Raw genomic sequence first — 12,717 nt, 5'->3', positions numbered from 1 at the left:
AAGAAGACACAGACTCAGACAGCCTAATTTTTTCGGGCAAGTTGTTCCAGAGCCTCGGGGCCCTGATGGCAAAAGCTCTGTCCCCCTTAGTTTTCATCCTGGACTCAGGAACAGACAAAAACCCCTGCCCCCCCCCGATCTCAAACTACGTAAAGGTTCATAAGGGATTAAAAGGTCTAAAATATAATCTGGAGTCAGGCCATGAAGAGCCTTAAAAGTAATCAATAAGATCTTAAAATCAATCCTAAAACAAACAGGGAGCCAATGTAAAGAGGCTAAAACAGGTGTGATGTGATCATACCTCTTGGTCCTGGTTAAAAGCCTAGCAGCTGAGTTTTGTACAGTCTGCAGTCGTTTCAAAGTTTTTTGATTAAGACAAGTGAACAGACTGTTACAATTATCAAGGCGTGAGGAGATAAAAGCATGTACAACAGTTTCTGCAACACTAAAATTTAAAATAGATCAGATTTTTACAATATTTGAGGTGATAAAAACATGATTGGACAAGCTTAGTGATATGTTGCTCAAAACATAAATCGCTATCTAAAAAGGACACCAAGATATCTTGCAACAGGCTTGATATTTTGTGACAGGTAGCCAGCAGATGGCAGTATTTGTTTAGAGATGTGATGTGTTGCGGTCTAATACCAAGGATTTCAGTTTTATTTTAGTTGAGCTGAAGAAAATTTATCGACATCCAATTTTTTATGTCAGACAGGTAGTCCTGCAGAGAACTCAGCGTACTAAAATAAAAGGCAGTTTGAAGATTGGACGATAGTTATCCAGGAGGGTAGGATCAAGCCCAGGTTTTTTTAGGGCTGTTTGGACACAAGCAGTTTTTGTGGTAGTTTAGGTGTTATCACTTCCTGGTTTATTTTGGTAGTATTCTTCTTCCCTTGTGTGTCTTGTGTTTTTACTTCCTGTCTGTGTTTTCCCTCCAGTTTTGATTGTTGGTCCTCCCTTGATTGTTTGCACCTGTGTCTCGTTGTCTCACCTCCCCTAGGGTATTTAGTCTGGGTCTTTGGTCAGTGTTGGATCATCGTTGTACACATGGTGTTGTTCCTGCCGAGCATTGTTTCTGTGAGTTTGTGTTGGATTCTTTGTTCTCCCGTGGACAGAATGATCCAACCAAACATGGACCCAGCAAGCAATAACCCGGAAGTAGCACCCTACCACTTAGCGCTGGCTAACCAAGGGATTCTGTTAGGCCAGCATGAACAATTACTCTGGGTTCTGACAGACAGCCATCAGGCCATGGTTTCCCAAATCACTCAGAGAACCCAGCAGGTCTCCCAACTCACCACCCAGCTCTCGACAGCTGGCACCGCCTCGCCTCCAGATTCCGGTCACTCTCCACCACTCTCTGCTGGATGGCAGCAGCCATCGCTCCCTGTCGCCGCTGGGTGGCGGCAGCCATCGCTCCCTGTCGCCGCTGGGTGGCGGCAGCCATCGCTCCCTGTCGCCGCTGGGTGGCGGCAGCCATCGCTCCCTGTCGCCGCTGGGTGGCGGCAGCCATCGCTCCCTGTCGCCGCTGGGTGGCGGCAGCCATCGCTCCCTGTCTCCGCTGAATGGCGGCAGCCATCGCTCCCTGTCGCCGCTGGGTGGCGGCAGCCATCGCTCCCTGTCTCCGCTGGGTGGCGGCAGCCATCGCTCCCTGTCTCCGCTGGGTGGCGGCAGCCATCGCTCCCTGTCGCCGCTGGATGGCGGCAGCCGCACCCTGTCCTCGCCGCCGCTGGATGGCGGCAGCCGCACCCTGTCCTCGCCGCCGCTGGATGGCGGCAGCCGCACCCTATCCTCGCCGCCGCTGGATCGCAGCAGCCGCACCCTATCCTCGCCGCCGCTGGATCGCAGCAGCCTGCGCTCACCACCTTTGCCGGACCGCTAGAGCCTCAGGCGCCACCATCACACCCTACTGGTACACAGCAGACAGCAACCCCGGCCTGGTGGCAACTGCTCCCCGCTCCCGTACTCCCTGCTGGATCGCAGTCTAATCTCTTGCCGGCCGGACCTCAGCAGCTCCCGGGACTCTCCGCCGGACCTCAGCAGCTCCCTGGACTCTCTGCTGGATTGCAGCCGACTCGTTTCCCGGCTGGATCGTAGCAGCTCCTTACTCCCAGGCCTGAGGTTCCGAAGACGGTGCCATGTCCGGAGGTCCAGTCGCCTGCTACCACGCCGGTTCCAGTCCCTGCTGGGTCGCAGCAGCCCCTTGCTCCAGTCCCTGCTGAGTCACAACAGCTCCGCCCAGACGCCTGCCTCCAGAAGGGCTCTGCCTTCGCCGCCGGCTCCTGGCCTTGCCGCTTCGGCGCCACGCCTTGATGTCCCACCGGCTCCACGCCCTGGTGTCCAGCCGCTGGCTCCCTGTCCCGAGGCCCAGCTGCCGACTCCCTGTCCCGAGGCCCAGCCGCCGGCTCCAGATCCAGCCGCCTTGCCACCCTGCCTTGATGTCCCGCCGGCTCCACGCCCTGGTGTCCAGCCGCTGGCTCCCTGTCCCGAGGCCCAGCCGCCGACTCCCTGTCCCGAGGCCCAGCCGCCGGCTCCAGATCCAGCCGCCTTGCCACCTTGCCTTGATGTCCCGCCGGCTCCACGCCCTGGCGTCCAGTCGCCGGCTCCCCGTCCTGACATGTCGTTGCCAGTCCCCGGCCCCGCTGTACTGCCATTGGTCCCTGAGTGGATGGGCAGGCCTCCAGAAAGGGTCAGTCCTCGCCATCGGCCTCCAGAGATTCTCGGTCTTTGCCGCCGGCCTCCCAGAGGGTTCAGCGTCCGCCGCCGGCCTCCAGAGACTCTCGGTCTTCACCGACGGCCTCCAGAAGGGTTATGTCCTCGCCGCTGGCCAGAAGGATTCCAGCCTCCAGAAGGGTTCAGTGTTCACCGCCGGCCTCCAGAGACTCTCGGTCTTCGCCGCCAGCCTCCCGGAGGGTTCAGCATTCGCCGCCGGCCTCCAGAAGGGTTGCGTCTTCGCCGCCGGCCTTCTGTGACTCTCCGTCTTCGTCGCTGTCCTCCAGAAAGGCTCAGTGTTCGATGCCAGCCTCCTGTGACTCTGTGTTTGCCGCCGGTCTTCTGTCCAGCCCCCGGGCCGTCCGCCCGAGGCCCCCAGCTCTGCACCTGTCCAGCCCCCGGGCCGTCCACCCGAGGCCCCCAGCTCCGCACCTGTCCAGCCCCGGGCTGTCCCCCCCAAGTCTCCCACCTGGTCCTTGAATCCCTCCTCCGGACCCCCTCCTTGGATTTTGGATTTTGCCTGCTCCTTTGTGAACTGTGTCCCACCTTGGACTCACTCCCCTGCTTTCACCTATGCTAGCCGGTACTTATCTGCCTTTTGTCTGCTCATTACCTGTCTGCTTACTGTTCTGCCCGTACTTGCCTGCATACCACCTCACAATAAACACGGTAGTCATCCGGTTACTTTTCCCTGAGACTGCTTCCTCGTCATCTGCTTTTGGGTCCACAGCACCCCTTACAACAGTTTTAAAGTAATCTGGGACACAGCTGGTAGACAGCGAGCTGTTCAAAATAGTTGGCAAATGGGGCGCAATACAATCCATGACTTCCAATAAAATCCTAGTTTAAAAACCTAGATTTTGTCCAAAGGGCTGGAGGATACTCTCACAAGAGACATGATGTCTGTGAGTTCAGGCAGAGTAACAGCAGAAAAATTCTTCAAAGAATCCCTGAGCGGGTGATCCACATCTAAAAAGGCAGGATTGGGGGTAATACCAGATCTTATTAACTCCACCTTTCCAGAAAAGTGCAAAAGAAACTTTTCACAATCAGCATCACAATCAGCAGAGGCACAAGGAGAGGCTGAGTTAACTAACTGATCCACAGTCTTAAATAGGAATCTGGGGTTGTGCTGTTGGACAGAAATAAGTGCAGAGAAATGGCATGTTCTTGCATCCTTCACCACCCTATTATAAAGGAGTAATACCTCTTTCATAGCCACAAAGTGGACCTGGGGACCTGATTTCTTCCATCTGCATTCTGCTCTTTTGCATTTCCTTTCATTTAACCACGGCTGTTTTTTAGTCTTTGAGTTTGGTCTATTTTTCATCTAAGGTTAAAGAACACAGGCAGTTAAAAGAATAAACCAAGTTGTTGGTGTGGAGGAGTCAGGAAACACATTGCCAGGAGAATTGAACAATGTACAGAATTTTGAGGCACTATGCTCATTAAGGGAATGTGTGTACTTAGAGTGGGATAATTCAGTACTAGCAGCCTGTAATTCACAGTTAAAAACAATGCATAGGTGATCAGATACAAACATGTCCCTGATTTCCCAAGATGGTATTCTCAGACCCAGACTAAAGACTAGGTCTAAGGTGTGGCCACGGGAATGAGTTCGGCCAGACACAAATTTTGTTTAAAATTAAGAGTTAGTGATATTTAAAAAATCAGCAGCAAGGGCATTAGAAGACTCATCAACATGAATATTAATAAAGAACAATTCTATCATAATTTTAAACGAGTGGATGAAAATTCAGGGAGTTCCAAAAGAAGGAGCCAGCTGGTTTAGGGGGGCGATGAATAATAGCAAATATGACCGGGAGGGGGCCACCAAGTTTAAACATGAGCACTTCAAAGGAGGAAAACTGCAAGCTATAAGGTTACACTTTAAATGCTTCCTATAGACAGTAACAAGGCCACCACACGGCCACAATCCCTAGGGCGGCTAAAGCAGTCATAATCTGGAGAGCACAATTCAGCAAGCTGTCTGTGATCATCAGGATGTAACCAGGATTCTGTTAAGAACATGAAATCTAAATCAGTAGAAGAGATAAAATCATTTAAAATAAACATTTTGTTAGAGAGGGATCTTACATTGAGAAGAGCCATCTTAAAAAGTCTCTGCTGGGTCAGAACTGAAGTTGAGACTGGAAGTAGGGTTCTGGCCCGGATCTTTTTTAAATTATTATTATTGCTGTGTCGGCTGTGTCTGTTTCATATTAAGGACCTATGCAAAATTACAAGAGGAATTTTAAAAGTAACCCTAGAGGGATCAGGGATCAAAATAGCAGCACTATGATCAGTCCACAAGGGGGAGTTAGTGGCAGCAGAGGGTGCATGGCTGTTTTTGGTGGGCAGAGAAGAGAAAGGGGAAACAGGTGATGTAAATAGTCAATTACGTGCTGCGGGTTAGCCGCCAGCATGCAACTACCTGACTTGTTTGGGTGAAGACCGTCTTGTGCAAACAAGGAAGAACGATCCCAGAATAAGTTAAAATTGTGAATAAAACCAATGTCATGGGTACTGCAGACAGACTAGAGCCAGGTATGAAGGCTGAAGATCCTGCTAAAACAGCTAATTCCAAGACCCAAGGTAGGAATTGGACCCGAAATAAAAGCATGCTTTCCACTGCTGTTGAGCAGGTCAAAGAGGCGGATAGAGTCTGCTTTCGTCAGCTTAGATTGTTGACAAGCGGTGTCATTGGTGCCGACGTGGACTATGATTTTCGTGATAGTCGTCGAGAGTATAGCCAGAAGTCCAGGGAGCTTTTCGAGGATGTTGGGGTCGTAGCTCAGGGAAAGCAGTGTGTGACTGCATTAATGAAGTGGATATTCCTTACTAAGGAATCTAGAAGGATCCTTACTATGGAATCTAGAAGGATCCTTATACAATAATTTACATGTTAAAATGTACAGTAAAACAGTATAAATGTTTTGTTATACATATTATAAGTTATACAAAAAAAGGTAATAATAAATGTAGTGTGATCAAGAATCATGAATATTTTGTATCCTTATTGATTAAAAGAATTGAACTTCTCTGAAAGAAAAACAGCCCTGTCCAGAGAACTGATAAGCTTTCCCCAAGTAACTTCCTCTGTCCCATGACCTTAAGGCCACTAATGTAAAGTTGAATGACAATTTCCTAATTTACAGCAGGTCTGCTTGTCAAACTAATCTGATGTCCTGTTGAGATATAAGTCACATTATGGTGCAAGACTCACAAAGGAATGTTGAGTGCCAGTTGAGAGTGAAGCTGAACCAGCTTACAGTTGTATGCAAAAGTTTAGGAACCCCTGACAATTTCCATGATTTTCATTTATAAATATTTGGGTGTTTGGATCAGCAATTTCATTTTGATCTATCAAATAACTGAAGGACACAGTAATATTTCAGTAGTGAAATGAGGTTTATTGGATTAACAGAAAATGTGCAATATGCATCAAAACGAAATTAGACAGATGCATAAATTTGGGCACCCTTGTCATTTTGTTGATTTGAATACCTGTAACTACTTAACACTGATTAATTGGAACACACAATTGGTTTGGTGAGCTCATTAAGCCTTGAACTTCATAGACAGGTGCATCCAATCATGAGAAAAGGTATTTAAGGTGGCCAATTGAAAGTTGTTGTTCTCTTTGACTCTCCTCTGAAGAGTGGCAACATGGGGGCCTCAAAACAACTCTCAAATGACCTGAAAAAAAGATTGTTCTACATTATGGTTTAGGGGAGGCTACAAAAGTTATCGAGAAATATAAGCTGTCAGTGTCCACTGTGAGGAACATAGTGAGGAAATGGAGGACCACAGGCACAGTTCTTGTTAAGGCCAGAAGTGGCAGGCCACATAAAATATTGAGAGGCAAAGGCGAAGGATGGTGAGAACGGTCAAAAACAGCCCACAGACCACCTCCAAAGACCTACAACATCAACTTGCTGCAGATGGTGTCACTGTGCATCGTTCAACAATTCAGCGCACTTTGCACAAGGAGAAGCTGTATGGGAGAGTGATGCGAAAGCGGAGTCGCTTGAGGTATGCAAACACACATTTGGACAAGCCAGCTTCATTTTAGAATAAGGTGCTGTGGACTGATGAAACAAAGATTGAGTTATTTGGTCATAACAAGGGGCGTTATGCATGGCGGCAAAAGAACACAACGTTCCAAGAAAAACACTTGCTACCCACAGTAAAATTTGGTGGAGGTTCCATCATGCTGTGGGGTTGTGTGGCCAGTGCCAGTACTGGGAATCTGGTTAAAGTTGAGGGTCGCATGGATTCCACTCAATATCAGCAGATTCTTGAGAATAATGTTGAGGAATCAGTCACAAAGTTGAAGTTACGCCGGGGCTGGATATTTCAACAAGACAACGACCCAAAACACTGCTCAAAATCTACTCTGGCCTTTATGCAGAAGAACAAGTACAATGTTCTGGAATGGCCATCCCAGTCCCCAGACCTGAATATCATTGAACATCTGTGGGGTGATTTGAAGCGGGCTGTCCATGCTCGGCAACCATCAAACCTAACTGAACTGGAGATGTCTTGTAAGGAGGAATGGTCCAAAATACATTCATCCAGAATCCAGACACTCATTACAGGCTATAGGAAGCGTCTAGAGGCTGTTATTTCTGCTAAAGGAGGCTCTACTAAATATTGATGTGATTTTTCTGTTGGGGTGCCCAAATTTATGCACCTGTCTAATTTCGTTTTGATGCATATTGCACATTTTCTGTTAATCTAATAAATCTCATTTCACTACTGAAATATTACTGTGTCCTTCAGTTATTTGATAGATCAAAATGAAATTGCTGATCCAAACACCCAAATATTTATAAATGAAAATCATGGAAATTGTCAGGGGTTCCTAAACTTTTGCATACAACTGTATTAGCTTATTACCCTCACTGACTTGGTAAACTGAAATTCAGCACTTCAATGGACCATGTTCTGGACTTCATGAATGACTCCTAAAACTTTAGGACTTTAGAGAATGGAGAAACAGTGTTGCAGTCACGGCCACCTAAACCAAGACCAAGTCATGACCAAGACCAGAGTGTTTCAAGACCAAGACTTTAAGAGATTGAGACCAAGTCAAGACCAACCAAAAATGTAACTTAGGAACAACAATTTGTCGTCACATGCCCTGTCCCCTCAATTTCTCACAAAGTTAACACTGCATTAGCTAGCATTACATCCCTCAATATATGTTAACTAAATGGAAAATAATTGGCAAGCAACTGAAACTATCACCCTGAAACATACAGTATATTGTTGGGTCTCACCACGTGTGGAGAATAAAGACAGCGGCCTACTTGGAAAAGGTAAAGCCCTGACTAAGAGGCTGGAATGGAAAACAAAGGCCAAACAGTAAAACAGCGCCAAACCTCCTCAGGTCTTTTAAGTCACACTTGTGTGCAAGATCTCAGTTGAATCCAAACACTGGATTTCTACTAGACGAGCCGCCAAACAGAGCGCCATGATGTCATCGTCACCATAAAAGCAGAGCGCACAAGACCGCCTGCTGTCTTTCCACTATAACTCTGGTTACTACAGGAGGCGCTCAACGTTGAACTTTCATTTTCCTAGGAAGGTCTTAACTCGGACAAGCAACAGACTGTTTTGCTGAAACACTTTATGGATCCCAATTGTTATACACCACATAAAAATCTTTGCCTGCAGAAGGAAGATACGGATTTACAGTTTCGCCGTTGAACCCGCCGACAGCGTGGACCCCGGCCATGTCAGTATCCGAGCCTGAGAGGACTCCGCTGGATAATCCAAATGGACTGACGCATTAAATTGTTATCAAGAGGCTTGTGTCTGGTAGAGATAGATTTTATAACTGTGTGGGACTATTTAATTGTGTTAGTTCTATAGCCACTGTGGAAGCCAATAACTGTGCTTTATCACACCAGTCCAGTAAGACTGAGAGACTTAGAATGAGAGTTTGCTGCCGGGTTCCTGTGTGATAAAGGGACAGCTATTGTGCTTTACCACGGCATTTGAGATCCCTTGTGCCTTACTCTGTGTGCTTTTCCTTCTCTTTCCTCTCCACTAACCCACACACCTTACAAGTACATATACATGCCTACACACACATCTCAAACAACCCAGATAGCGTGGTAGCATAACTAGCTACGCTCCACGCCATCTTGAAGATAAATAGCGTGTCCTCCATTTTGGCTCTCCCCTTTGTTTTAATTTCACGGGTCTGCCCGCCATTTTGAATCTGTGCGTGACAACCACCCTCCTCGCACCTCCCTCTCTATTGTCCCACAAACACATATCTTACATACTTGCTGATTGTTGTATGCTTATTGTGTTTAGAATAGATGGTAATTTATTGATTATTAATCAGTGCTAAGGTTAAATAAACGCTATTGTACCGCTATTGTACAGGCAAGTGCTCCTTCACTTGCCTGTGGTTATTTTGTGTAATGTTGTAATAACAGCTGGTTGTGACAGTCAGTGCTTGGATTCACCCTTCATTGTCCTTTATACTTTGTACTTTAAATATCAACATTTTAAGTGGACAGCCACCTTTGAGACTGTTTTTCACATTTGGTTATTGGTCCCTGATCCCCGGGTGGTGCCCCACAATTATTAATCCATATTAATAATTTTGATAACATTATTATTATTAATTGTATTAATATTCATAAATATCTTTGATATTTTGCTAATAACCAAACCAGCCCTACCTGAATCCCAACAATATACATACTGTAAAACTTATATTTTATTTCATTTCAATCACTGAACTCAACCTGCGTATATGTATTTGGGACAGGAGTCTATATAGAACAGGCCTTTTATTCCTTTCGCACAAAAGTCTTGCGCAGCAAAGATGGGAAATACTAAATCAAATTGTTTATTTAAACCAGTATGAATATTACTTAAAGTATAAAAATTAGGCTATCGAATAACAATCAATTCATCAATCTTTCATTTGATCTAGTTCCGATGCACAGAGAGAGAGAGAAAGCGAGAGACCCGTATCAAAATACCGGTAGCCTACCTTAGAAAGCATGAAAGTCGAAGATTACTGTAATTATTTCAACTTGGATAAATTTTTATGAAAAACGTTTTGATTCTTTTTATCGGTGGACCCTTACAGACTAAAGGAATATAAATAATCAAGGAATGGTCACATATTCGGACTTTATGACTGCTTCAAAGGTAGGGAGTCACCACTTTTTTCCTGTCTCTCTTGATTACCATGCCGGTAAATCTGAATAAATTATACTTTGGTGCTCATGGTTTCCGTAAAATAAACTGAACTATTGAATTGTGGATAATCTAACGATGTAACGATGTGTAGCATGTCTATATTGACGAAAGTTTATATTTGTATGCGTAATCTAAGCATCTTAGAACTAGCTCAAGTGGGAGTTTTTTTACATCCAAAGAACTTATAAAAAACAGACCCAGCGTCTCATTGAGACCTGCGTTTATTTGCCGAAACGTGTAGCCATATCCGGCCAGTATAAGGAATCAGCGTCTAATTGAGGCTCTGCTTTTAATTGAAGTTTTATGGTAGGTAGCTAATATGTATAGAAGAGTTTTGGTGCAGAGGCAGATTGCTAACATGAGCTAGCTTGCTTTGCTAGCGTCACTAACACTTAGGTCATCTATTTTTATGCTTCTTTTCTAACAAAAGAAGCATAAAAAAGTTTGACGTGGTCCCAGCTGTCTCAGTAAGCGTTGCATTACAGAATTTACATACTGCTGTGTGTTTTCTTTTGGACGCTGCTTTGCAGATGAAATCTCTGTGGTTTAGGTAACGCAAGCCAAATTTTATTGATTTATTTAAGATTTTAACTGATATCTCCTCCCAGACAGCCACAGCTTCTTCTCTGGTCTCCCACATTCACTTTCTTGGAGTGCGTGTGAAGGGGGGCGGGGAGGGGTGACAGCCGTTAACAGTAACAATCATTTTTAAGGATTTGCTGGTTATTGTTGGTGTTGTTACAGCTATTGTATTGTTCACATGAACATTTGTTGTAGCAAGAGGTGTTGAATCTAAAAAGACCATTTTTAAATTATTCATCAGAGGAGTGTTAACTATATACTTACTGGTCACTACAGTTGTGGGTGAAGTTGTGGCTGTTGTGGTGTTAAGTTTTGTTGTATAAATACTTGTTGAATCTGCAGAAAAACATTTTATAATAATGTGTTAGTGTTGACAAAAGAAACCATATTAGGTATGAATCTAAAATGACAGAAATTCATAAACAATGGGTGGACCTGTAGATAGATATTAAAAGAAATATGGTATAATGTAACAACTAGATGTTTGGTCTGAAGTATTTATGTTAGAATAATGTAATGTACTTTATTGATTAGCACTATTAGCATTGTCTTAGTCTCAGTCTTACTGGTTGGCGATGGAGAGGGTGTTGTAACAGGACAAGCTGTAAAGTCTGTAAGGAGGTAAAGAGAGAAAAGTGCCATAGCTGCTGAAAAGGAATACATTTTGGCACTGACACTTCTAATACACTTCTATCACTGTCTGCTTATTTCCACATGATTAGTTCAAAACTTGCTTACTGTGCTGATCAACAGACTGGCAATATTGTCCATCAGGAGGAATGGCATTGATGCATCCACATGTGTCATCAGTGATGTTGTCACAGGATCCGTACAGGAAACACTGGTCACATGACCAACGATACTGATCCTCACATCTGCACTGGTAACCACCACTGCTCAGAGAGCAAACTGGAGACCAAAACATACAATGAATAAATATGTCTACTGAGAAAGCATTTGTTGTTTAATCAATGAAAAAAAAAACCCAGAAGATCCAAATTACACCCTCCCAAATATTTAAAAAAAGATGACTTGAGAACCGATGTAGACTGATTTTGAGATTTGGAAAGCAGATTGCTGACGTAGCTGATTTTATACAGAATGTTTAATTTCTTACAATTTTAAAAACACTACTGTCCGAACATAGGTATGTACCAGAGCTGAAAACACATTACATTTTGTTTAAAATTTCAATTTCAAAGTTATGAATCCTACCTGTAGACATATTCACGTCAGAGATGTGTATGTGGTTGTCGATGCTGATGGGATAACTGATGTTGCTCAGAATGGTCCTCAGGTGATTTATTACTGCAACATCTGAGATGTTCAGATCAATAGAAATCAGGTATTCATAAAGAACTGGAGAAGCTGTAGGGAGAGAATTCAAAAGAGAGATGCATAAATGAACTGCAGTTGCTGTATTACCTGTAATCAGTACTGTGCTTATCTTTTTGTGTTATATTATTATATGCTATACTATATAAATATTGTCTTCTCAGTCTTACTTGTCGGTGACGGAGCTGTTGTTGTAAAAGGACAAGCTGTAAAGTCTGTAAGCAGGAAGAGAGAGAGGAGTAGCTGCTGAATAAATACAAATATAGAGAGTGACACTTCTCAGATAATTAACACTGCACCTAAAAGCTACACACTGCTGTAGCCTGAATATGAATTGCTATATTTTCCTGGATATTACATTTCAAAGAGTGGGGTCTTCTTACATTTGAGGAAAAGACAATACATATAATAATGCATTCTCAACAACAGATGGCACTGTTTCCAAAGGTTCCCTTTTGGCTGAAGCAAGCTCCTATCTTTTGACAACTCGAAAGCCAGACCGTCTTAAACAAGAGAGAAAAACTTTCCAGGATCCCAAATGAGACCACCTGCAAGCTTAGAGCTTACAAATTCACTTATCAGCGGAATTCACCAATTTTGATCCAATTTAGAAGACTATTTATCATGTTTCTTGTATTTTACCATGTTAATAACTCAAACTCAGTTGAAAAATGCAATAAATAGATTTTCATAGATTTAGTGTATTTTCATTGATATCTTCAAATGTGACACTATGCATGGAATATCTCCCTACCATGATTTATTAAGTGTGTTTTCAAAGTGTCTTACCGTCATTTGTGTTTTAATCCAAAACCATGTGTTGAAAAAGGGTTTCAATAAGGTACATCATAT

At 44.2% G+C, this 12,717-nt stretch overlaps 1 protein-coding gene across 21 annotated transcripts in view; it reads right to left on the bottom strand.

Moving 5' to 3' along the window:
* The window catches only part of LOC122863199 (adhesion G protein-coupled receptor F5-like), a 59,365-nt gene that overhangs the window by 45,069 nt on the left and 1,579 nt on the right, over positions 1-12,717 (bottom strand). For 20 of the 21 annotated variants that reach the window (XM_044169426.1, XM_044169430.1, XM_044169447.1 and 17 more), the window contains exons 5-8: positions 11,746-11,784; positions 11,269-11,439; positions 11,097-11,141; positions 10,795-10,866 (exon numbers count right to left, since the gene is read on the bottom strand). In XM_044169426.1, the coding sequence (XP_044025361.1) occupies positions 10,795-10,866; positions 11,097-11,141; positions 11,269-11,439; positions 11,746-11,784 (327 nt within the window). Of the gene's footprint in view, positions 1-10,794; positions 10,867-11,096; positions 11,142-11,268; positions 11,440-11,745; positions 11,807-12,717 lie in introns of all 21 variants that reach the window. The other variant, XM_044169427.1, reaches the window with a different exon arrangement.

This window comes from Siniperca chuatsi, linkage group LG16, assembly GCF_020085105.1.
Source record: "Siniperca chuatsi isolate FFG_IHB_CAS linkage group LG16, ASM2008510v1, whole genome shotgun sequence".
NCBI lineage: Eukaryota > Metazoa > Chordata > Actinopteri > Centrarchiformes > Sinipercidae > Siniperca > Siniperca chuatsi.
Note: the sequence above shows the minus strand (reverse complement) of the source record. Positions and strands in the feature narration are given on the sequence as shown.